Raw genomic sequence first — 24741 nt, 5'->3', positions numbered from 1 at the left:
AACATAAAATATAACATATATACATAATATATGTACAGTATAGGATATATACTGATATATCATATGTTTATATATACACAATATATAACAATTACCATGTACAATATTACAGTATATGTAACAGCTGCAGCATAAAATAGAGAGTAAAACCAGCAGAAAATAGACATTATAAACAAAGAGCGGTAGCTAACATGTCAGGTGTCAGGTAATAGACAGATATCATCTATTGCTGTATGGCGAGTAATTATACAGTTAGGTGGAGTGCGGAATGAAGGAGTTCTTGAATCGAACACTGGGAATGAAGCTGAAGGAGCCTGTTGGAGTATGAGCTCCGCTGTCCCTCAATTGTCTGGTGGAGTTGGTGGGCAGTATTGTCCATGATGGCAAACAGTTTGTCCAGTGTCCTCCTGTCCCTCACTGACACAAACGCCTCCAACTGCGTGCCAATAGATTGGCTGGTTTTCCGGATCAATTTGTCAATCTGGTTTAAGTCCCTTTTGCCGGTGCGCCTCCCCTAACAAACCACTGCAAAGTACAGGGCACTGGCCACAACAGACTGAAAAAAGATCTCCAACAGCTTGCTGCACACATTAAAGGACCTAAGCTTCTTCAGGAAAAAGAGTCTGCTCATGCCCTTCTTCTATACAACTTTGCTGTTGTCCTTCCAGTCCACTCTGCTGTTGAAGTAGACTCCCAGGTACTTGTACTGCCCACTACTGCCACCTCTCCGCCCTGGATGTTGATGAGCTCCATAGGGGTCATTTCCTTCTTGAAGTCGATGATCATATCCTTGGTCTTGTCCAAATCAAAGAGTCGATGGTTCGCCTGAGACCACTCCACAAAGTCAGCAATCAGTGTCTTGTACTCCAATTTCTGTCCCTCTCCGAACCACGCGACCACAGCAGAGTCATCAAAGTATTTCTGCAGGTGGCAGGACCTGGAACTATACTGGAAGTCTCAGGTGTACAGGATGAAGATGTAAGGAGACAGGACAGTCCCCTGTGGAGCACCTAGACCACTGACCAGAGTATCTGACAGGGAGCTCCCCAGTCCCACAAACTGGAGCCTATCAGGTAAGTAATCCAGGAGACAATCGATGAACTGACACCCATCCTCAGCAATTTGTCACTCTTCAGAATTGGCGGACTGGTGTTAAAGGCACTGGAGAAAACAAAGAACAAGATCCTCACAGTGCTCTTCCCACCATCCAGAGTGAGCACAATGCAGCAGGTAGATCAGCATCATCCACTCCTGATACGCAAACTGTAGAGGGTCTAGGGAAGGAGCCACCAGGGGTCTCAGCTGAGCCAGCACAAGTGTCTCGAGGACCTTCATGACATGAGACATCAGGGTAACCGGTCTGAAGTCATTTGAGCCCGATGGGACGGGCTTCTTGGGCGCTGGCACTATGCAGGATGTTTTCCATAGAGCTGTTATCCTTTCTAACTTCAGACTCAGGTTGAAGATGAAGTGCATATCTCAGTCAGCTGAGCAGCATAAGTCTTCAAGACCCAGGGGTTGACTCGGTCAGGGCCTTCTGACTTGGCTGGGTTGACTCTCTCCAGCTGATGTCTCAGGTGTCAGACACACCAGGCTGGCTTTCTCAGTTCGGGGATAAGAAACAGTGGTGGCAAGCAACAGCGAAGCCGTTTGTAGGTTGATGTTCAGGGAAGGTGTGAGGACAGAAGCAGTTGCTAAATCTACTGAAAGATAAATTCAGCTCATTGGCTATATCAACACCCCCATCCAGCAGTTTGGCTTTGTTGTTGAAGCCTGTCATGGTTTTCTCGAGTGTCGTTCTGTTGGAGTTTAGCCTCTAGCTTCATTCTGTAGGAATATGTTCCTTCTTGCAGCTGAACTTTAAACTGCCACGGTATCCTCCTCAACTCGTCCCGATCACCAGATCTGAAGGTTGGATCAGCTGGCTGCTGATCCAGGGTTTGTTATTTGGGTAACAATGGACAGTTTGTGTAGGGATGATGGAGTCCTCACAGAAATTGATGTAGTCTGTGATGGTGTCAATATCTGTCCCGTGAGGCTTACAGAGCACATCCCAGTCTGTGGCCTCAAAACAGTCCCGCACGGCGAGGCATGCTTCCTGGTTCCGCCTCTGACGTTGTTACCGACAGTGGTTTTCTGAAGTGTTTCTGAACCCATGTGGTGATATCCTTTACACACTGATGTTGATTTCTTTCCATTTCCACGTTCAATAGGATTGGTCTTTTTTTTTATTTTTAATTACGTCTCGTAAACAAAATCAAAAAAGTATTTATCTATCAATCTAATGCAGACTTATATTATACACGCATCATACATACAATCATGGCCGGCTCTACGCAGGGGCGAGAGGGGGCAGAGCCCCCTTAAATAAATGTCTTGCCCCCTCAAATAAAAATTTGAGAAAGCAAATTTTAATAAACTCACAAAATTACTACATTACAAGTTGACAAAATTATCTGCACTAGCGGAAAAATCCGCCGAAAAAGGGACACACCCGATATAGTAGTGTCGGCTTCCCTCTCATCCCTCCCTCCGCTGTGCGTGTATTCACCATTCCACAGGCTGCGCAGCAGACACACACCCGCACACACCCCTCAGCCCTCAGTAAACATCCAATCACTGTTGCAGTATGAAAGTAAAAGAAAAGGAAAAGTTGTCTACATTTATCATATACTTGTTAGGATGGGTGTGTTTGTGTAGTCTTATCTGTCATAAACACGTTTATCGTCGCGGACTTTCGGTGCTACGGAGTTCCTTTTTTTAATTTTTAGACAACTTGACAAGAGCAGTGACAGCGGAGGCTCTGAGCAGCAGTGGTTTGGAAGGCAGAGAGCCTCCACTGTCCCTGTAACAAGCTACAAGTCATTTATGATGCTGTTAATGAGGGTAAAAATGAAACCTGCTTAGCAGTCCTCTGCTGTCCTCTGTTCACAGCGGAGTCCCTAGCAACGGCCCGTTTTACTTAGCAACGGTCTGGCAATCGACTGCTGGAATTCTTTTTCTGTTGTTTTTCTTGTAATTCTACATAGTCAACCTTTAATGTTTTAATCTACATTTTGTAATAAACTAATTATAAGTTTCATTTGATATGACCAAGACACCTAAAAACAAAAACACAGCCATTTTCATCAATTTACAAGCAAGTGGGCAACACACATACATTGGAGTGAATGCATTTTGTGCCCAGATGAGTGCCCACGTCCACTGCATGTGACAAACTGAAGACAAGTGACCTGTGTCTGACAGACCCCTACGTAAAGCCCCGCCCCAGGCTGTAGTCCTGTACTGTTGTTGTTTTTCTTCATGTAATCACAGTGGGTTATTTCTGTTGTTGTTCAAGCTTACTTATTTTCTGCTCCAGCTTCTAGCAGCTCACAAAGAGAAAGTTAATACTCTGTAATGCATCCATTTTTCAGAGCATTTAAAAAGTCTAGTCCTGCTCCTGCATTTAGTAGTAGCAATGATAGTTTGAGATTCTTTTTTATCATTATTCATCAGACTACCTTTCAGTTTTGTAAATATTGACTGTAGTGTGTGAAGTTCTACTTTGGGTCAAAATTTATTTGAGAGTTAGGCCATCCAGTTAGGATAAATGTTATGTTGTTGGTTGATCAAATCTGGATGAAGGATGTTTTATTTTATTTTATTCATTTATTTTTATTTTTCAGTTTCCCCCCCTGAGGGATTGCCACCTTATTGTGGTCAGGGGGCTTGCGTGCCTCAGTGACCGTAAGAGCTATACCAGCAGGAGCTTAGTCTTCAGGTGGGACACCCAAGTTGGACATATCTGAAGGTATAGAGGCCTGACAAAGTGCTATCCACTACTCCAGGTTGGGGTTGGACACATAGCTAAAGACCCATTTCAATGAAGAAAGCATTGTTACTATAAGCACAGAAAAAAAAGTGCTGGAGCATGATGTGTACACATGATGCCCCCTTCACATTTCTGACTGCCCCCTCATATAAGCATGCCTAGAACCGCCCCTGCATACAATAATCCTAAACTTAAGCCATACATCACAATCTTTTAAATGAAATAAAGTATAATATTTTAAAAACAAAAATGTTTGATGAACACATTTAGAAACGCACACAATACATACAAAAAATAATAGGTTAAAATAGATTTGTTTATGTTACGAACTGTAAGGGGCCCCATTTTGGGTAATGAATGAAATGAAATTCAATGCAAACTTCTTCCCCTGCTAAGTCACTGGTAAGAATATAATGGACAAGTTCCCAACTTGAGGGGAGGGGGGAAATCACCCAGGGCCTAAAACTAGCTAGGACTGCTTTTGCCAGAGATTCATTATTTTTATTACCAAAATCTTATATTGGTGACTTATACCGTCGACTGGGCCACTGTGCACAGTCCTCGCCAGCGCTATGTGCCACAGCTTGCCAACAGGCTCAGGTCGGGACTCATTGCCAATGCATGTACAAAACCCAAAACCAGTGAGGTTGGCACATTATGTAAATCGTAAATAAAAAAACAGAATATAATGATTTGCAAATCCTTTTCAACCTATGTTCAATTGAATAGACTTAAAAGACAAGATATTTAATATATAAACTGATAAACCTTATTTTTTTGCAAATATTAGCTCATTTGGAATTTGATGCCTGCAACATGTTTCCAAAAAGCTGGCCCAAGTGGCAAAAAAGATTGATAAAGTTGAGTAATGCTCATCAAAAACTTATTTGAAACATTCCAAAGGTGAACAGGCTAATTGGGAACAGGCGGGTGCCATGATTGGGTATAAAAGCAGCTTCCATGAAATGCTCAGTCATTCACAAACAAGGATATGGCGAGGGTCACCATGTTGTGAACAAATGCTTGAGAAATTGTCGAACAGTTCAAAAACAACATTTCTCAACGAGCTATTGCAAGGAATTAAGGGATTTCACCATCTGAGGTCTGTAATATCATCAAAGGTTCAGATAATCTGGAGAAATCACTGCACGTAAGCGACGATATTACTGACCATCAATTCCTCAGGCAGTGATGCATAAAAAGGTGACGTCAGTGTGTAAAGGATATCCTCACCTGGGCTCGGGAACAATTCAGAAAACCACTGTCAGTAACTAGTTTGTCGCTACATCTGTAAGTGCAAGTTAAAACTCTACTATGCAAAGCGAAAGCCATTTATCAACAACACCCAGATACGCCGCCGGCTTCGCTGGGCCCAAGTTTATCGAAGATGGACTGATGCAAAGTGTAAAAGTGTTCTGTGGTCTGATGAGTCCACATTTCAAATTGTTTTTGGAAACTGTGGACGTCGTGTCCTCCAAACCAAAGAGAAAAATAACCATCCGGACTGTTCTAGGAAGTAAGTCCAAAAGCCAGTATCTGTGATGGTATGGGGGTGTATTAGTGCCCAAGGCATGGGTAACTTACACATCTTTGAAGGCACCACAAATGCTGAAAGTACATAAAGGTTTTGGAGCAACATATGTTACCATCCAAGCCCCGTAATCATGGACGCCCCTGCTTATTTCACCAAGACACATGTTACAACAGCGTGGCTTTGTAATAAAAGAGTGTGGGTACTAGACTGGCCTGCATGTAGTCCAGACCTGTCTCCCATTGAAAATGTGTGGCGCAATATGAAGCCTAAAGTACCACAACGGAGATTTGAAAAACTTAAGCTGTATATCAAGCAAGAATGGGGAAATTCCACCAGAAAAGCTTCAAAAATTGATCACATAAGTTCCCAAACGTTTACAGTATTGTTAAAAGGAAAGGCCATGTAACACAGTGATAAAAATGCCCTTGTGCCGACTTTTTTGCAATGTGTTGCTGTCTTTAAATTCTAAGTTAATGATTATTTGAAGAAAAAAAGTTAGGTTTCTCAGTTTGAACGTTAAGTGCCGTTATCTTGTCTTTGCAGTCGATTCAATTGAATATAGGTTGAAAAGGATTTGCAAATCATTGTATTCTGTTTTCATTTACTAATTACACAAGGTCCCAACTTCACTGGTTTTGGGGTTTGCATTTTCATGTTATTATAGAGGTAGTAGTATTCAAAGTGTACACAAGCAGCAGATAAAAAGTACCTGCAGAGACAGTCAGTGTGCTTTTTATTGGAGCTGGTAGCGCCTCCTTGGTGCAGTCTTGTGAAACACATTCAGGCCGGACTAAAATACACTTGGGTGACATTTAAGCTTCCAGACAGAAAACTTTCTGCTTCCGTAAAGTTAATGGTTAAAAAATGTGTTGAAAATAAATAAAACCGATGACGAAGGTTTATGAATATTAGCGAGTCTTATTGGAGGGCCAGAGTGTGGACGTGGTAGATCTCCTTGGGGAAGTTCACTTGTTGTTCCTCGAAGACCACGCTCAGGCCCGCTCTGGCCACCAGGCGGCGGACTATTCCCAGGTCTCGACACACGCTGCTGTCCACCTCGTCTGGGACCACACCCTGGTAAGACACGTTGTCCTTGATGATGACCAGCCCGTTGGGCCGCAGAGCCTTCTGGCAGCGCCGCAGGAATTCCACCAGGTGGTCGTCAGTCAGGTGGCCTGTGAGAACAAATCAAACATCTGCCCATAAATGGGGAGTTTTCTTGAGCAGTCGAAAATGCATCCATTTGTACAATTGCTTTTATATTATATATGACAAACAAATCAGATATTTATTTATTTACTCCCCTCAATTCCCCCCAAAATGGATTAACTGATTGGAATATAAAGACAATATAACATACATCCATGAAGGTGGATGCATATGCAAAAGTGCAATATATTTTTCTGTACGGTAATCTATTTATTTATATCTGCACCTTATTGCTCTTTTATCCTGCACTACCATGAGCTAATGCAACAAAATTTAGTTCTTATCCGAACTGTAAAGTTCAAATTTGAATGACAATAAAAAGGAAGTCTAAAAGTTTATTAAAAGTAGGGCTGTCAAATCATGAATTGTTCTAATCAAATAATTACACTCTTGAATTTCAATAATCACGATTAAAGAAAATACCTCAAATTTGGTCACAGAATCGTATTTTTACAATCAGGTAGGTGATTTCAACTTTTAAAAAGAAAGTCTGAAAATAAGCCGGGGGTCTGCCTTTGATTTTATAGTCAATTTCTGTCTCTTTGACTGCCTCTCCACATGCAAAAATCATAAAGAGAACAAACGATGTTTATTCTATGAGCTAACTTCCTTTATCTGAATAGCCATTTGTGATTCATAGCATGAAATAACAAACATCTTGCAGTCATGTTGTTTGTTTCAAAATGATTCAACTACTCAATGTCAAAATATAAACAGTAGAAATCATGAACAAAATGTTAGCTACTGTCTTGTTCTAAAAAACACCAATGAAAATGAAATTTAGCATTTAGACAGGCTGTATCAGTGGTCCCCAAACTACGGCCACTCAGCCGGATACGGAAGTCCCAAGGTAATAAGTAAATAAATAAATAAATAATAATGATTTATTTCTAAAAATATTATTTTTTAAAACCTGTCTTTTTTTTTTTACCGCTTGTTACTCTGTGCTTCCTAGCCGCTTAGGCAAATCCTATTGTATAAAAATGCATGTGGAGGGGGGTGTGGTGTGCGGGCCTGCCACAGAACGGGATGTTGCCAAGACCGGCCTCGAAAACAGCGACAGGTGCGTAGATGGCGCAGGTGGGCCTTGTTATCTAATCACCTGTCGCCTTTATTAGCAGCAGTCGTGATAAGACGAGTAGTCGGAGTTGGAGGTGCTGCTGAAAGGACGCAGGAGAGAAAGACAGTTTGCTGGAAAGCAAAATACTTTGCACTATAATATAAAAATAAAACAGTGTTATACCCAGAATTCCTGGCACTCCTGGCAGTGTGTGGAGGTCTGAAGAACCCACTAGAGGGCAACCTCTACAATGCATTTTACCGATCAATAACGTGACATCATCGCGCTCGCGCCGCAGATCAGTCATTTATTGCCTGAGGAATATATATACATATGTATTGTATATATATACTAGGGCTGGGATATGGCCTTTTTTTAATATCTCGATATTTTTAGGCCATGTCACGATACACGATATATATCTCCATATTTTGCCTTAGCCTTGAATGAACACTTGATGCATATAATCACAGCAGTATGATGATTCTATGTGTCTACATTAAAACATTCTTCTTCATACTGCAGTAATATATGCTACTTTTAAACTTTCATGCAGAGAAGGAAATCACAACTAAGTCAATTTAGCCAAACTGTATTTATTAAATAGTTACTAAGCAGTAGCAAAATATTCATGTTATTTCAAAACAAAGTGCAAGATTGTTAGAGACATTTTAAAACAAAGCTCTGAGTGCACTTTTGTGCATGATGTCACTAAAATGACATATCAAAACAACACTAAATTAAGGCGCACTTTTTGTACAGAACGCCACTACAATAGTTAAAAAAAATAAAAAGTGCACTTTTGTGCATGATGTCACACAAGTTATCTCAATAACTGTCAAATAAAAATGAGCTGCATAATAGGAAATCAAATCACTATGTGGTAGGTTATTGCGGACGTTATCTCCTGTTTTTGACTATTTTTTTCATAAGGTGTGGATGTGGAAATGGTTGCCTTGGCATTTTGGTGGTGTGGCACGGAATGGAGATGTTGACATGCGGCGTAATCACTCTGATCTAGCAGGTGACTTTTCAAATGATGCTACATATTAGCAGTAATGCTACTTTTTGTAGCAACGCTTTACCCCACACTTGACAAATTATGGTTGTCTGTTTGACATATTCCCACTTGAAGCCAAACCACCGCCAGACGATGGACCCCCTAATGTTTTTCTTGGGAATTAATTATTCTTTCATTTGTTACCAGATTGGCACCTTCTCTCTCTCGTATTACCACTCGCACCACAGCTAACGTTACCCGTGCCGCTACCTCTATGCTCCGCGAGGGCGTATACATATGTGACAAATGTAAGAATGTGCGCTTTCTGTCTGTAAGGAGAGACAAGAAAGTGAGAAGAGCCTGTAGTGTAATGCCAGCAGCTAAAAGCAACTGTGTGAGAACGTATACTCGAATATCACAATATAGTCATTTTCTATATCGCACAAAACCTGCGATATATCGAGTATATCAATATGTCGCCCAGCCCTAATATATACACACATATATACGTAGATACAGACTGCCCCCCCCCCCCCGAGTCAAAATGTTTGAGGACCTTTGGGCTATACTGTAGCTAAAGTCATCACGTCTGCCACAATCATGTGTGATCTTAAATGTATATTCCACGTCTTCCATGTCGAGAGCAGTTTTGATTTGGGCGTATATGGTAAACAACTAAAATGAATGTTTCGGGCATTGTATTATCCAGACGCATACATTTGTCCAAGTGTGGCCAAGTAGACGCATTGTGGGTTTCCTGGACGTCGTCTACATCGCTTAAAGAAAAATCTAAAGAAGAGAATCCCTCTGCCATCTTCCAGTAGTTTTTTTAATATATAAATCGCCCTCTTGGATATTCCCTCTCTTGTCATCATTTCGGATGTCTGTGTGATTTCCTTTCCTGGTCTGATGACCCACTCTAGCTTGCCTCTGATTGGCCTGTCCCTAATTTTTTGCCCTAATCTTAACCAATCGTGACACATTATTCTTATTAGCCCACATTTCAGGTTTTGTTTGTACACAGCCAGCTCGACATGGTATATACTGTAGTTGTAATAATCTGACAATGTTACCTGGTGTCCAAACTGTCAGACCTGGGTCTCCCGAACTCCATCTGCATGTGGATTAAGGACTTCTTATCCAACCGCCCCAAGAGGGTGCAGTTGGGTCGCCACATGTCATCAAGCCTGCACCTCAGTACCGGCTCTCCACAAGGCTGCGTGCTGAGCCCCCTTCTCTACTCCATCTACACATACGACTGCACACCTGCCCACTCCAGCATCTCCATCATCAAATTTGCGGATGACACCACCGTAGTGGGGCTCATCTCGGAGGGAGACGAGGCTGCATATCGGGATGAGGTGGAGAAGCTGTCGGATTGGTGCAAAGTCAACAACCTGGCCCTGAATACCTCCAAGACCAAGGAACTGGTCATAGACTTCAGGAGGAAAAAAACAGACATCCTGCCCCTGATCATCAGTGGTGACTGTGTGGAGAGGGTCTCCGACTTCCGCTCCCTGGGAGTCCACCTGGCCGACGACCTATCCTGGAGCACCAACACCACGGCTACCATCAAGAAGGCACACCAGAGAATGCACTTCCTGAGAATACTCAGGAACAACCACCTCTCACAGGAACTGCTGGTGTCCTTCTACCGGTGCTCCATTGAGAGCATCCTGACCTACTGCATCTGCGTGTGGTTCAGCAGCTGCACGGCCGCAGAGAGAACGGCGCTCCAGAGAGTCATAAAGACCGCCCAGAAGTTAATCGGATGCCCCCTCCCCCCCCTGGCTGACCTGTACAGCTCCCGCTGTCTCAGGAAAGCACAGAGCATCCTGAAAGACCCATTCCACCCCGGGCACAGCCACCTGGAACTGCTACCCTCAGGCAGACGCTACAGGGTGCTAAAAGCGAGCACCAATAGACTAAAAAATAGCTTTTACCCAAGAGCCATAGTAGCATTAAACAGGCACTGAGTGAGCACAATATGTCCATCATGTCCTCATGTGTGATGTTTAAATGTTTTTTCGGACTACAATGTGCAATAATGTTTTATGTATGTGTGTATATGTATTCATATGCATGCAGATATGCATCTGTGTGGATACATATACATATACATAGATACATCTGTCATCTCTATCTTTTTTTTTTTACTATTTATACTACCATATTGTATATGCACCTTAGGAGGAGCTGCTCCAATTTTGTTGTTGTTTGAACCTGTTCATTGCAATAATGACAATAAAACTCTATTCTATTCTATTCTAAAACTGAATCAGAGTTCATTAACAAGTCCCTAATCAAGTGTCCATACATGACTCACCAATCACCCACTGTATCCAGATGACGTCGTAGCGTCCACTCTCTGGTACGAAGTCCTGTAGGCCAATGCAGAAGAAGTTGCCCACTCTCTTGGCGTCCTCCCCGAGGTATGTCTTTGCTTTGTCCAGGAACTCCTGCGTCACGTCCACCAGGTCCACCGTCTTGAAGAGAGGCAGCAGCAAACGTTTGGAGATCCTCCCGATGCCGGCGCCGCAGTCTAAAGCGCAGCCTGCGTTCGTCTTCCCCTCGCCTTCCTGCAGCAGCAACCATCATTTAGCAAAATACAAGTGCCATTTATTTAACAATTAATTAATAAGGAAACAAATTCATGACATCATTACTTTTATTACAAACTACATATTATTTTGTAATTGCTATACAGTCATCCCTCGTTTGTCATGATCTGAGCGTGGTAAATGAATTTCTGCATAAACGCAGAACTAAATAAGGTTTTTATGTTATGAGAGCCCTCAAGACATAAAATTCCACCCAAATAGTAACCTTTACGCTTGATCCAATATACCCTATTTTTCGGACTATAAATCGCAGTTTTTTTCATAGTTTGGCCTAAGGTGCGACTTATACTCGGGGCCGACTTATGTGTGAAACTATTAATACATTACCGTAAAATATTAAATACTATTATTTAGCCCAAAGACATGCACCTGGGGATAGGTTGATTGGCAACACTAAATTGGCCCTAGTGTGTGAATGTGAGTGTGAATGTTGTCTGTCTATCTGTGTTGGTCCTGCGATGAGGTGGCGACTTGTCCAGGGTGTACCCCGCCTTCCGCCCGATTGTAGCTGAGATAGGCGCCAGCGCCCCCCTCAAACCCCGAAAGGGAATAAGCGGTAGAAAATGGATGGATGGATTATTTAGCTCATTCACGTAAGAGACTAGACGTATAAGATTTCATGGGATTTAGCGATTAGGAGTGACAGATTGTTTGGTAAACGTATAGCCTGTTCTATATGTTATAGTTATTTGAATGACTCTTACCATAATATGTTACGTTAACATACCAGGCACCTTCTCACTTGATTATCTATGCGTCATATAACGTACACTTATTCAGCCTGTTGTTCACTATTCTTTATTTATTTTAAATTGCCTTTCAAATGTCTATTCTTGGTGTTGGATTTCATCAAATAAATTTCCCCAAAAAATGCGATTTATACTCCAGTCTGACTTATATATGTTTTTTTCCTTCTTTATTAAGAATTTTCGGCAGGTGCGACTTATACTCCGGGGCGACTTATACTCCGAAAAATACGGTAGTAATGCTGCCTGAGGCTGATCCAATCAGTGGCTACAATACTGAACTGCACATATGATTGGTTTGTTCTCATTCAGTGGCCCATACTACCATAGTATTGTTATTTTTATTACAATTGGCGAGTGTTATGCTAAATTTAGGAAAAGAATAGGAAGAATATGCACAAAAAAAAAACATCTGCGCGTGAAGCCTCCAACTTTGAAGCGCTATGTGGCAAGGGACGACTCTATATTAAAATGAATATATATTCAAAACATGTTTGATTGATTTATAATAAATTAAATATGTACATTTCCAGAGTTAATAATATACATGCATTATAAAATGTTCATTTAATTAATAAAATATGCATCTTTTCATTAATATTTATCATAAATAAAATATATTTTACAATGTATAAATCATACTATTAACAAATATAGACTTACCTATATATTATTTATTTATCTTAAATAATTGCAAACATTTAAATGTAAAAATCTTTAATTAATTATTCATATTTATAATTGAATATGCATATGTGCCTAATAATAATAATAATAATAATGGATTAGATTTTATATTGCGCTTTTCTCTTATTAGTTCCTCAAAGCGCTCACAGAGAAGTGGGAACCCATCATTCATTCACACCTGGTGGTGGTAAGCTACATTTGTAGCCACAGCTGCCCTTGGGTAGTCTGATGGAAGCGAGGCTGCCAGTTTGTGCTTACGGACCCTCCGACCACCACCTTTCATTCATTCATCACTCATTCACCAGTGTGAGTGGCACTGGGGGAAAGAGTGAAGTGTGCTGCCCAAGGACACAATGGCAGCAATTTGGATGTCAAGAGGCGGGGAGCGAACCTGTAAACTTCAGGTTTCTGGCACGGTCGCTCTACCCACTACGCCATACCACCCCCTACTACTACTGCCTATGTGTCAAGGCTCCTAATATTATACAGGGTTACCTTGGGTTGTCTGGATATATGATACACAAACAGTACATTAGAGAAAATGTTTTTATCTATAATAAATTATTACTGAATTAAATAATACACAAGTGCGTGGCACGCAGTAACTTGAGATTCCAGGTTCGATCCCTGCTTCCGCCATCCTAGTCACTGCCGTTGTGTCCTTGGGCAAGATACTATACTCACCTGTCTGGACTGTCACCCAAACTGCTTTAAATGTAACTTAAATAATGGGTTTCATTATGTAAAGCGCTTTTAAGTCATTAGAGAAAACCACAATATAAATAAATTTCAGTTCAGTTCACTTCATTATTTATAAAAGAATAAATCAATTGTAATTGTTTATATAATGATAAATACAAAATTAATTCTAATCTCTAGTTGAAAAAGAAATAAAACATTTATCAATTTATACTATACATGGTTTTACAGAATCACTAAATATACTTTTTTGGACTAAAGAATCTAAACTACTTTTAATTGACATGCAATAGTTAAAAAATGTTACGCAATTAATTAAAAAATAATATATTATACAGCATCAGAATATAAATACGGATATATTAACAATAATAAATTAGGTTAAAAATAAAATTTGATTTCTATTTACCTCTGTGACTCACAAAACATACTTATACTGGATCAAAGAATAGAACAACAATTGTAATGCAAATTAATAGGTAAAACATGTATACAATTAAAAAAAAAAAAAAAAATATATATATATATATATATATTAAACAGTATCAGAATATAAATATATCCATCCATTTTCTCCCGCTTGTCCCGTTCGGGAGCCTACCCTAGCTGAATTCGGGCGAAAGGCGGGGTACACCTTGGACAAGTCCATTCATCCATTTCCTGCCGCTTGTCCCTTTCAGGGTAGCGGGGGTGCTGGAGCCTATCTCAGCTGCATTCAGGTAGCCCTGGACAAGTTCCCACCTCATAAATCTAATTATTTCAAAATCAATAAATTAAGTGAAAAATAAAAACATTTGTCTCTATTCTACATATGGCTTTATAGCTTCTGTGACTAAACATACTTGGTCTGTACTATGGAATAAATCCAGTTCAAAAGATTTCTGAGCAGGCCCAAGTAGTGCTAATCTACTTCTTGACTTTTATCTAGAAAGTACCTAGAAAGTAAACGCTGACAGAATGACATTAAACAGGTTTGGTGAGGAACAAGACAAACTGCTGGCCTCAACACAAAGAACCATCCTAGCAGGGCTGACATACGACTACTTTCTTGATCTTTTGAGCTAAATGGTAGACTATAAACAAATCTACAGTAAAGGCCAAAAGTTTGGACACACCTTCTCATTTCAATGTGTTTTCTTAATTTTCAAGACTATTTACATTAAAGATTGTCACTGAAAGCATTAAAACTATGACACTTGTGAAGTGAAAACCATTTTCGGTGACTACCTCTTGAAGTTCATCGAGAGAACGCCAAAAGTGTGCGAAAAACTAATCAGAGAAAAGGGTGGCTATTTTGAAGAAAGTAGAATATAAAACATGTTTTCAGTTATTTCACCTTTTTGTGTTGTGTACATAACTCCACATGTGTTCATTCATAGTTGTGATGCCTTCAGGGACAATCTACAATTGTCATAAAAATAAAGACAATGCATTGAATGAGAAAGTATGTCCAAACTTTTGGCCTGTACTGTAACTGAAAAAGAATGGATACACAAGTTTCCATGTAGAAATAGAAGCACACACAAACAAACTAGCATGCGCAACTGCAATCATAGGGTCAATGTGTTGTCCTAGTGACATTTTCTTACACCCAGGAACTTGCGAAGGAAGGCCTTGGAACCATTGATATCGATGCTGGAGATGCTTCCGTAGCCTCCAAGCATGCCGTCCACAGTAGGGGGAACGTCCTTCCAATAGCCCTCAGCATTGGAGTAGAAACTGGGCTCTCCTGATATGTCACCCATTCTGTTGGAAGAACAATATCAAGTCACCCATTCTGTTGGAACAACAATCTCAAGTCACCCATTCTGTTGGAACAACAATCTCATGTCACCCGTTCTGTTGGAACAACAATCTCAGGCTTCAAGATAGCATCCTTCACCACTAAGGAACATAGCAACAACACAGCTACCAAACATAAATATATTCCGTTTTCATAAACGTGAGTACACCTTCACATTTGAATATATTATTTTCAACGAACGATAATACAGACCTTTGGTTTGGAGTTTATTTCGAACAGGCATACAATTACAACACGATACATCACAATTTTTAGTTTCTCTGTTCAACATGTTCGAAAAGGAGTAAGAAGAAGCAAAGTGTATTTACTCCTACCCCTTTTCCATTACATAGCAATTGCTAACACTTTTGTTCACTTCCTGTTCTCAATTTACTCCATAAATAATAACATTAAAATAAATACATAAATAATTAGTGGAGTTAGTTGTATCTCATATGGTGATAGCAGTGACGTGCTGTCAGGGGAGGCAAGTGAGGCAGTGCCTCACCATGCCACTAGGAAGGGTAAAAGGCTTAACTATGAGATGTTCAAAAAACAGAGTAATAAAATAAGTTTGAATATTTCTCTTTTGGTCTATGCTTTCTATGTGATTTTGGTGTGGTTCCTGTATATTTGGATAATTTCCATGGTCAAAATCGCATAAATTCTGTGTTTCCTGATCAAAATAACGCAGCAGACCAGAAGTGAGGCAGACACAGGTGGTGCCTCCACGGCTACACACAAAGTGTTTTGAGCGTGTGCGTGAAAGGGGGCGCGTGCTTGATGCCACGGGGAAAAGGTAACTCTGTCTCAAAGTAGGGGGAGATGTATTGTTCCCACACTGGGAGAAATGGGGGCGCTAAAGCTAGCAGACACATGTCTCTCCAGCGGAAGCCAGCCTTTTTTCTTTTTTAAACTGTATTTAAAACAAAAATGCCATTTTTATTAGAGTAAGCAAGCGTTTGTGGGTGTTATTGCTGCTTCAGGTACAAATAGAGAAAGGTAAGATACACTCACAATACTTGATTTATTTTGTTAAAAGAAAATGGGACCAAAAAGTATTTATAACAACTTTGTCAAATACTTTTTGGACCAATTTGTCGAACCATAATATCATTATAACGTTTTTATGAAAGCAAATTACTCCCTTCGTTTTCCTGTTATTCTAATGTGCAACCTAAATCAACAATGGCTAGACCTGTTAATATGAATTTAGATTAAAAAAAAAAGAAGAAAAAAAACCCTCCAAAAGTATCCATGCCTCACCTGGTGTATAGTTCACCGCAAGTCACTGTGAGATAAATAAGATTATCAATAAGTTTAGGAATGTTTATCATGTTTTTTCTTCTTTGCACTTTGGAAAAATCTTGGGTTTGAACATTTTTTAAATTGGATCATATTAGTACACACTTTGATTTCTTTACTTCATCTATTCCAGAATGCAATTCCACATGCTGATACACTAAAGGTTATAAGTGTTGTACGTGCATAAAAATGTTTTAAATTAATTTTTTCTCAAAAGTTATATTTCTCATCTTTTGTGGAGAAGAATTGTTGTATGTTTTTGGGTAGCAGGTTATAATTTTCTTTTTGCATAAATTTAGCTGTTGTCAAATTCACTATATTGTATAATTTCAATATTTTTGACTCAATAAATAAAGGGTTTAAGTTTTCCCTATGTCCAACATTATGTATAATCCTCACTGATCTTTTTTGTAACACGATTAGTGACTGAAGTATACTTTTGTAGTTATTTCCCCATATTTCTACACAATAACTCAGATATGGTAACACGAATGAGCAGTAAAGACTATGAAGTGATTTTTGGTCCAATACATATTTAGCTTTATTCATTATTGATGTCGTTTTGCCACCTTATGTTGTATATCTTTTATTTGAGATTTCCAGTTCATTTTATCATCAATCTTTACACCTACACCTGATTTCGTTTACTCTTTAAATGTCTATTTCATATATTTGTATTTGTGTTGGACTTTCTCTTCTACTGTTACCGAATAGCATTATTCTAGTTTTACTAAGGCTTAAGGATAGTCTGTTTTTGTCAAACCATCTTTTTAATGTGTTCATTTTTTCTGCTATTTTTTGTATTAACTTGTGTGTTTTCTCCTTAACAAAACATAGTACTGTCTGTGAATAATATTAATTCTAAATCTTTTCTAACTTTTCGAATGTCCTTTATAGAAAGATTAAACCATTTTGGTCCCAGTATCGATCCCTGTGGTACGCCACAGGCTATATTTAGTGTTGTAGACGTGTGTTCACTGAGCTTCATGTATTGCTTCCTGTTGGTTAAGTAGTTTCTTATCCAGTTTAAGACCAACCCTCTGATGCCATACCGTTCTAATTTTTTGATTAAAATATTGTGAATAATTTTTTCAAAAGCTTTAGTTAGATCCATAAACACTGCCAGTGCAAACTATTTACCAAATATTTCAATGGTTATTTCCTCTGTAATTTCGATTAAAGCCATCAATGTTGAATTGGTAGCTGTGTATTCATATTGGTACTCAACCAGTATTTATTTTTTGTTCATGAAATTTCTGTTTTTTAATGACTGTAGAAAATTGTAAAAGTAAAGAAACAGGTATATATTTTGTATATTGGTGTTTGTCTCCAGTCTTATAAATCGGTACAACTTAAGCTATTTTCATTTTTGCAGAATACATATAGCTTAATGATCAAGTATGACACATAGAATGGACCTGCTATCCCCGCTTAAATAAGAAAATATCATTTCAGTAGGCCTTTAATATTTGCTAACACTGTGAACAAACTCAAATTAATCACGATCGATTACAATCATATATACGCTCAGCCCTACCCGAGAGAACCCATGCAGTCACAGAGGGGTCTGCAAACGCACACATGCTCGCTGTTACACACGAGCACTAACCACTGCGCCACCAATTTTTTTTCTGCTTTGAAAAATCTCTGTATTTTTAACCATTTTCCCAGGGGATTTCCTATACTTTGAAATGCAAAAGTTGATGCTCCCCTGACCCGCAGCATTAGACATACGTAATCTCCCTTGAAGTTTGTTGGTGCTAAATTAACCACAATATTGCGCCGCAAAAAATATGTTGCTACTGGCCCTACATTTCCTAAAAAAAGTTAAAAAACAACTTAAAGCCTTATCCAGCTGTTAACTAATGTTGTGTTATATTCATCTTCAGCTAACTTTTACTGCAAATTACTACTGGCTCAAAATATCAGTTATCTGCAATGTTCCCTCGAAGGAGCGCACTGCTCAGCTCTCCCACGTGCACAGAAAATGTATGTGGCGCACAAAATCTAAAAATGGCAAACAAAATAAGGACATAACATTTTTGGTACCATGTTCAAAGCAAATATGACAGGTGATAAGTTGTTACAACAGAAAACAATGACGACGTCTGCTGAGACATTTTAAGGAGGGGAAGGATGTGGTTTGTGTAAACATCCATCTATATTCTACTGCTTGTCCCTTTCGGGGTCGCTGGAGCGTATCTTAGCTGCATTCGGGCAGAAGGCGGCGTACACGCTGGACAAGTCGCCAAAAACAATAATTTTATTAAACAAATCTGATTACTCTCGGCCGTAACCACAAGAAACAACATCAGCAACAAAACTAATATCTAGCAAAACTATGACTTTCTGCCATAATCACAACAAAACAAACCAATTATAGATCTTATTGACAGCAGCCACTCTCTCGCTTTCATTTGTGCCAAAAACGCACACACTCAATTCAGCCAGCGATGCATTCATGGCCACAAAACAGACGGACAACTCCAACACTACACAAACTGTAACTGTCAGGTTGTTACACTGTTATGCCGTTCACACGCAACCAATCGATGTCATTGTTGCACTCTAACGCTTAATTTGGCAAAACGAACGAGCACTCCAAAATCCTATTTTGTGGGGACAGGTGACCCTTCTAAGGAACACTACAGATCACGTTCGAAACATGTCACAGTGGAAAACTCCATCTAATAGGCATTAAATTTGACTGAACATAATACACCAAACTAGGGTTGGGCGATATGGCCTTTTATTAACATCTCAATATTTTGAGGCCGTGTCAAGATACATCATATATATCTCGATATTTTGCCTTAGCCTTGAATGAACACTTGATGCATATAATCACAGCAGTAAGATGATTCTATGTGTCTACATTAAAACATTCTTCTTCATACTGCATTAATATATGCTCATTTCAAACTTTCACGCAGAGAAAGAAATCACAAATAAGTCAACTTACCAAAAGTGTATTTATTGAACAGTTATTAAGCAGTGGCACAAACATTCATAACATTTCCAAAACAGAAAGTGCAAGATTGTCAGAGAAATTTTAAAACAAGCTATAAGTGCAGTTTTGTGAATGATGTCACTAGGGTGACAGATCAAAAAAAAGACTAAATTAAAGTGTACTTTTTGTACAGAACGCAACTACAATAGTTTAAAACAAATAAAGTGCACTTTTGTGCATGATGTCACACAAGATATTTTAATAAGTGCCAAATAAAAATGAGCTGCATAATAGGTTCATGCGGACGTTATCTCCTTCAGTTGTTGACTTTTTTTTTTTCATATGTTGATCTGGAAATTGTTGGTTCGGCATTTTGTTGGTGTGGCACCAGCCGAGATGTTGACATGCAGTTTCAAGCACTCTTTTCAAATGATGCTACATTAGCAGGGCTGCTACTTTTTGTAGCAACGCTTTTGCCGCATAAATGTTGAACATATTCCCGCTTGAAGCCAAACCACCGCCAGACGATGGGCCCTGTACTGTTTTTCTTGGTAATTAACGCTATCTCCATTTGTTACCAGATTCACACTTTCTCTCTCTCGTATTAACACTCGCACCTCACCGTTAGCATCACAGCCAATGTTACCATGTCGCTACCTGTCTGCTCCGCGAGAGCGTATGACGTTGCACGCGTGACAGTATGTGATGTATGTCAGAAAATGCGCTTGGTTTGCGTCTCTGTGAGAAGGAGAGACAAGAAGGAGTGGGAAACGCATGTAGTGTAATTCCCGCAGCTAAAAGCAACTGCGTGAGAATGTATACTCCAATATCACGAAATAGTCATTTTCTGTATCGCACAGAGTCCAACCCATTATACATGGAGTATATCGCTATATTGCCTAGCCTTACACCGAACATATAAGATACCCTGCGTCACACAAGCAGTGTGTAGGAAAGAATACGAATTGGGGAAGGCATGGTACCGTTGGGAGAGTGGCCGTGCCAGCAACCTGGGGGTTCCTGGTTCGATCCCCACCTTCTACCAACCTCGTCACGTTTGTTGTGTCCTTGAGCAAGACACTTCACCCTTGCTCCTGATGGGTCATGGTTAGGGCCTTGCATGACACCTCCCGCCATCAGTGTGTGAATGTGGAAATAGTGTCAAAGCGCTTTGAGTACTTTGAAGCAGGGCTGGGCGATATGGCCTTTTTTTAATATCGCAATATTTTTAGGCCATATCGCGATATACGATATATATATCTGTATTTTGCTTTAGCCTTGAATGAACACTTGATAGATATAATCACAGCAGAATGATGATTATTTGTGTCTACATTAAAATATTATTGTTCATACTGCATTCATATATGCTCATTTTAAACTTTCATGCAGAGAGGGAAATCACAACTAAGTCAATTTACAAAAACGTATTTATTAGAGTTATTAGCAGGTGACTTTTCAAATGATGCTACATATTAGCAGTTATGCTACTTTTGGTAGAAACGCTTGTGCCCCACACTTGACAAATTAAAGTTGTCTATTCGACATATTCCCACTTGAAGCCGAACCACCGCCAGACGATGGACCCCGTGCTGTTTTTCTTGGTAATTAATTTTTCCTTCATTTGTTACCAGATTCGCATCTTCTTTCGCACCTTCGCAACACTCAGCTAGCATCACGGCTAACGTTAGCCATGCTGCTACTGCTCTGCTGGGCGAGGGCGTATACGTATGTGACGTATGACGCGACAGTATGCAGGTATGTGATTTGACCACAATGAAAAAGACTGAAAACATTTCCGGGGGTCTGGGGGACGAATGCCCCCAGCCAGGTCCAGGGAGGTGCCCTGGTGGGGGGACAAGGTGGGCAGCGGCCCCCGAAGCTCCTGGTTTTTCACCAATTTAACAGCTAAAATGAACAAAGACAGCACCATTTGAAGAAAATATTTTAGTGTTTAAAGACATGAAAACATTAATAGAACATACATACCCCAATTATCCTAATGGATCACTGTATATGGTTCAGTCCCAACAGTAGTTAGTCACTAATATTTACATCTTGAGTTCATTTCACATCCACGGGTGTCACATTGATCAGTGTTATTATCCACAGTTTATTTACAGTATTACCACATTACTTCAGTTCACTTCACACATTTACTTGCTCGGAGAACCCTAACATGAGCTTTCCTTGCAAATTTCTGAGCAGCCTGCATTTTCCTTTTGGTCTCTGCTTTTGTAGCTTCTTTTTTGGATTTCACTGCCAACTTCTGCCTCTAGTATTATATGCAAATGTATTTCAAATAAATTGTTAACTGGAATCAATAATGCGACTCTTTGAATTTCTGTAATTTCATAATATATTTTCACATGGCTTTTTATTTAAAAAAAAAACATTTATATTTCGCAAAGCAATAATTGGTTAATATTTAAAACAAATGTGCATATTTCACAAGCAAATATTTTTAAGCTTACCTCATTATTAACTACCCTGTCTGCAACTGAAGTGGGTTATTTGGGTGGATCTTTCCTCTCATGTCCACGGCAGTTGTCGATGTAAACAAAGGATGAAGTCCGTAAGGTTTGCTCACTTTCGGTTGACATCCAAAAGTACCAGCTAGTGAAAAGTTTGTTTTCCTTGCTTCAAGTTGTTTCATATGTTTTTGGCATTTCGCATGTACTTCCAAAGCCTTGAAACTTTGTGATCAATAGTCAATATTATCATGACACCACGTGCACAAAACTTTTCCGGGACGATCAATATTCCGAATAAAATCGCCGAACAAAGTCCTAACTTCCTTCTTCCCTACAGTATCAGTGATTTCCCATTCCATCCAGTCCCCTTGAAACTTATTTTTGACATGTTTATCAATTTATTTTACTCATGAAGCGTCCTTTCTCTCGAGAACCGACATTGTTTACATTTGGAAAATGGCGGTAATAACGTCATCATTCATAACAGATGTCCTGATTGGTCACAAGGAACATATCAACCTATCAAATATGGCGTAATATTATATTACGCCGTAGTTGATTGGTCGACACTTACTTTCCCCCGAGATTAAAAAAGACGGAATTCCGACTTTAGACGGAAAAGTCACATGCCTGAGTATGTGACATGTGTAAGAACCTGCACTTACACTTTGTGAGAAGACACAAGAAGGAGTGGGAAGAGCCCGTAGTGTAACGCCCGCAGCTAAAAGCAACTGCGTGAGAATGTATACTCGAATATTACGATATAGTCATTTTCCGCACAGAGACAAAACCGCGATATATCGCGTATATCGCCCAGCCCTACCTTGAATGTAGAAAAGCGCTTTACAAGTGTAACCCATTTACCATTTATTACTGTTGTTAAAAAAAAGGAAAAGTTACTTTGCTTAATTTGTAAAAAATAAAAAAAAAAGAGAGCGAGAAAAAAAATAAATACACATTGCTAATAAGTGATCATTTACACGTTTTTCTTTTGCCATTTATGCTGGTATTTTATTGGAGATTACTAGAAAGTGAAGAAGACAAGTGTACTTTATGTAGTGGTAATAATCACACAACGACCACTTGATGCGACTTACTTGAAAAAGTACACAGTGGATTGAACCTCAACAATTGCAAACATTAAACTAAAGCTTCCAATTCCTTGTCATAAAGTCGTCAGGAACTTTAAAGCCCACGAGTGCTGACAGACCACATGAAACCACTCCTTGACTTTAAGGAACCTTGCTCGTTCGGCCATTAGTTAGCTCGTAAACTGCGTCCATTCAAACAATTAGATATTTCAATTTCACATTTACGGGAACAAAAACAACATGTACCTTATACCACTTGGAGGCCCTGAACCTTCTTTAACCCACGTCGTGCCTGCCGGGCGCCTGCATCACTTTCTATTTCGGACCATGGCGGCGTGTGCTCAACGTCATTTCCTTATTTGGTTGCTGTTCAACCACAGAGCGGGAACGAGGTCGCCCCCTCCTGGCTATTTTTGGAGACTGCATGCTTCCAAATCATTGTCATTTATTTCGTGGAATGCCAGCCAAAGAGTTTCTCCACAAGCATTAAAGGCCTACTGAAATGAGATTTTCTTATTTAAACGGGGATAGCAGGTCCATTCTATGTGTCATACTTGATAATTTCGCGATATTGCCATATTTTTGCTGAAAGGATTTAGTAGAGAACATCCACGATAAAGTTCGCAACTTTCGGTGCCAACAGAAAAGCCCTGCCTCTACCGGAAGTCACAGACGATGACGTCACATGTTGATGGCTCCTCACATATTCACATTGATTTCAATGGGAGCCTCCAACAAAAACAGCTCTTTGGACCGAGAAAACGACAATTTCCCCATTAACTTGAGCAAGGATGAAAGATTCGTGTTGAGGATATTGATAACGACGGACTAGAAAAAAAAAAAACGCGATTGCATTGGGACGGATTCAGATGTTTTCAGACACATTTACTAGGATAATTCTGGGAAATCCCTTATCTTTCTATTGTGTTGTAGTGTTTTAGTGAGTTTAACAGTACCTGATAGTCGGAGGTGTACGTCCACGTGTGTGTTGACGCGCAGTGTCTCAGGGAAGTCGACGTCAGCTGTATGGGCGGCACAAGCTCAGCTGATATCCGGTAAGAAGCGACTTTTTACCACAATTTTGTCACCGAAACCTGCTTGTTGACATTCGGTTGGGATCCATGTTCGCTGTGATCCATAGTAAAGTTTCACCTCCGTGAATTTTAAACAAGGAAACACCGTGTGTTTGTGTGGCTAAAGGCTAAAGCTTCCCAACTCCTTTCTTTGTACTTTGACTTCTCCAATATTAATTGAACAAATTGCAAAGGATTCAGCAACACAGATCTCCAAAATACTGTGTAGTTATGCGGTTAAAGCAGACGACTTTTAACTGTGTGTGTGCGCAGCGCTCATATTCCCTAACAGCCCGTGACGTCAGGCGTACACGTCATCATTACGCAACGTTTTCAAGAAAAAACTCCCGGGAAATTTAAAATTGCAATTTAGTAAACTAAAAAGGCCGTATTGGCATGTTTTGCAATGTTAATATTTCATCATTGATATATAAACTATCAGACTGCGTGGTGGGTTGTAGTGGGTTTCAGTAGGCCTTTAAATTGTATAATCATAATCAGAATATCATTATCAACAAAATGGTTTAAGACACAAATAATTTAACTTTATAGACTGTGCTATAACTATAACTATTACTGAAACATCCATCCATCCATCTTCTTCTGCTTATCCGAGGTCGGGTCGCGGGGGCAGCAGCCTAAGTAGGGAAGCCCAGACTTCCCTCTCCCCAGCCACTTTATCCAGCTCCTCCCGT

General features: G+C 39.7%; 1 protein-coding gene across 1 annotated transcript; it reads right to left on the bottom strand.

The window, feature by feature from the left end:
* Positions 1-6064: 6064 nt before the first annotated feature.
* ntmt1 (N-terminal Xaa-Pro-Lys N-methyltransferase 1) lies at positions 6065-23368 on the bottom strand. Its single transcript, XM_061876781.1, has 4 exons — positions 23220-23368; positions 14960-15116; positions 10944-11196; positions 6065-6523 (listed from the first exon to the last, which is right to left on the bottom strand). The coding sequence occupies exons 2-4, from the start codon at positions 15113-15115 to the stop codon at positions 6267-6269; spliced, it is 666 nt and encodes a 221-aa protein (XP_061732765.1). The 5' UTR covers position 15116; positions 23220-23368; the 3' UTR covers positions 6065-6266.
* Positions 23369-24741: the final 1373 nt, after the last annotated feature.

This window comes from Nerophis ophidion, linkage group LG17 (assembly GCF_033978795.1).
Source record: "Nerophis ophidion isolate RoL-2023_Sa linkage group LG17, RoL_Noph_v1.0, whole genome shotgun sequence".
Lineage (NCBI taxonomy): Eukaryota > Metazoa > Chordata > Actinopteri > Syngnathiformes > Syngnathidae > Nerophis > Nerophis ophidion.
This window is presented reverse-complemented; position numbering and strand designations above follow the sequence as displayed.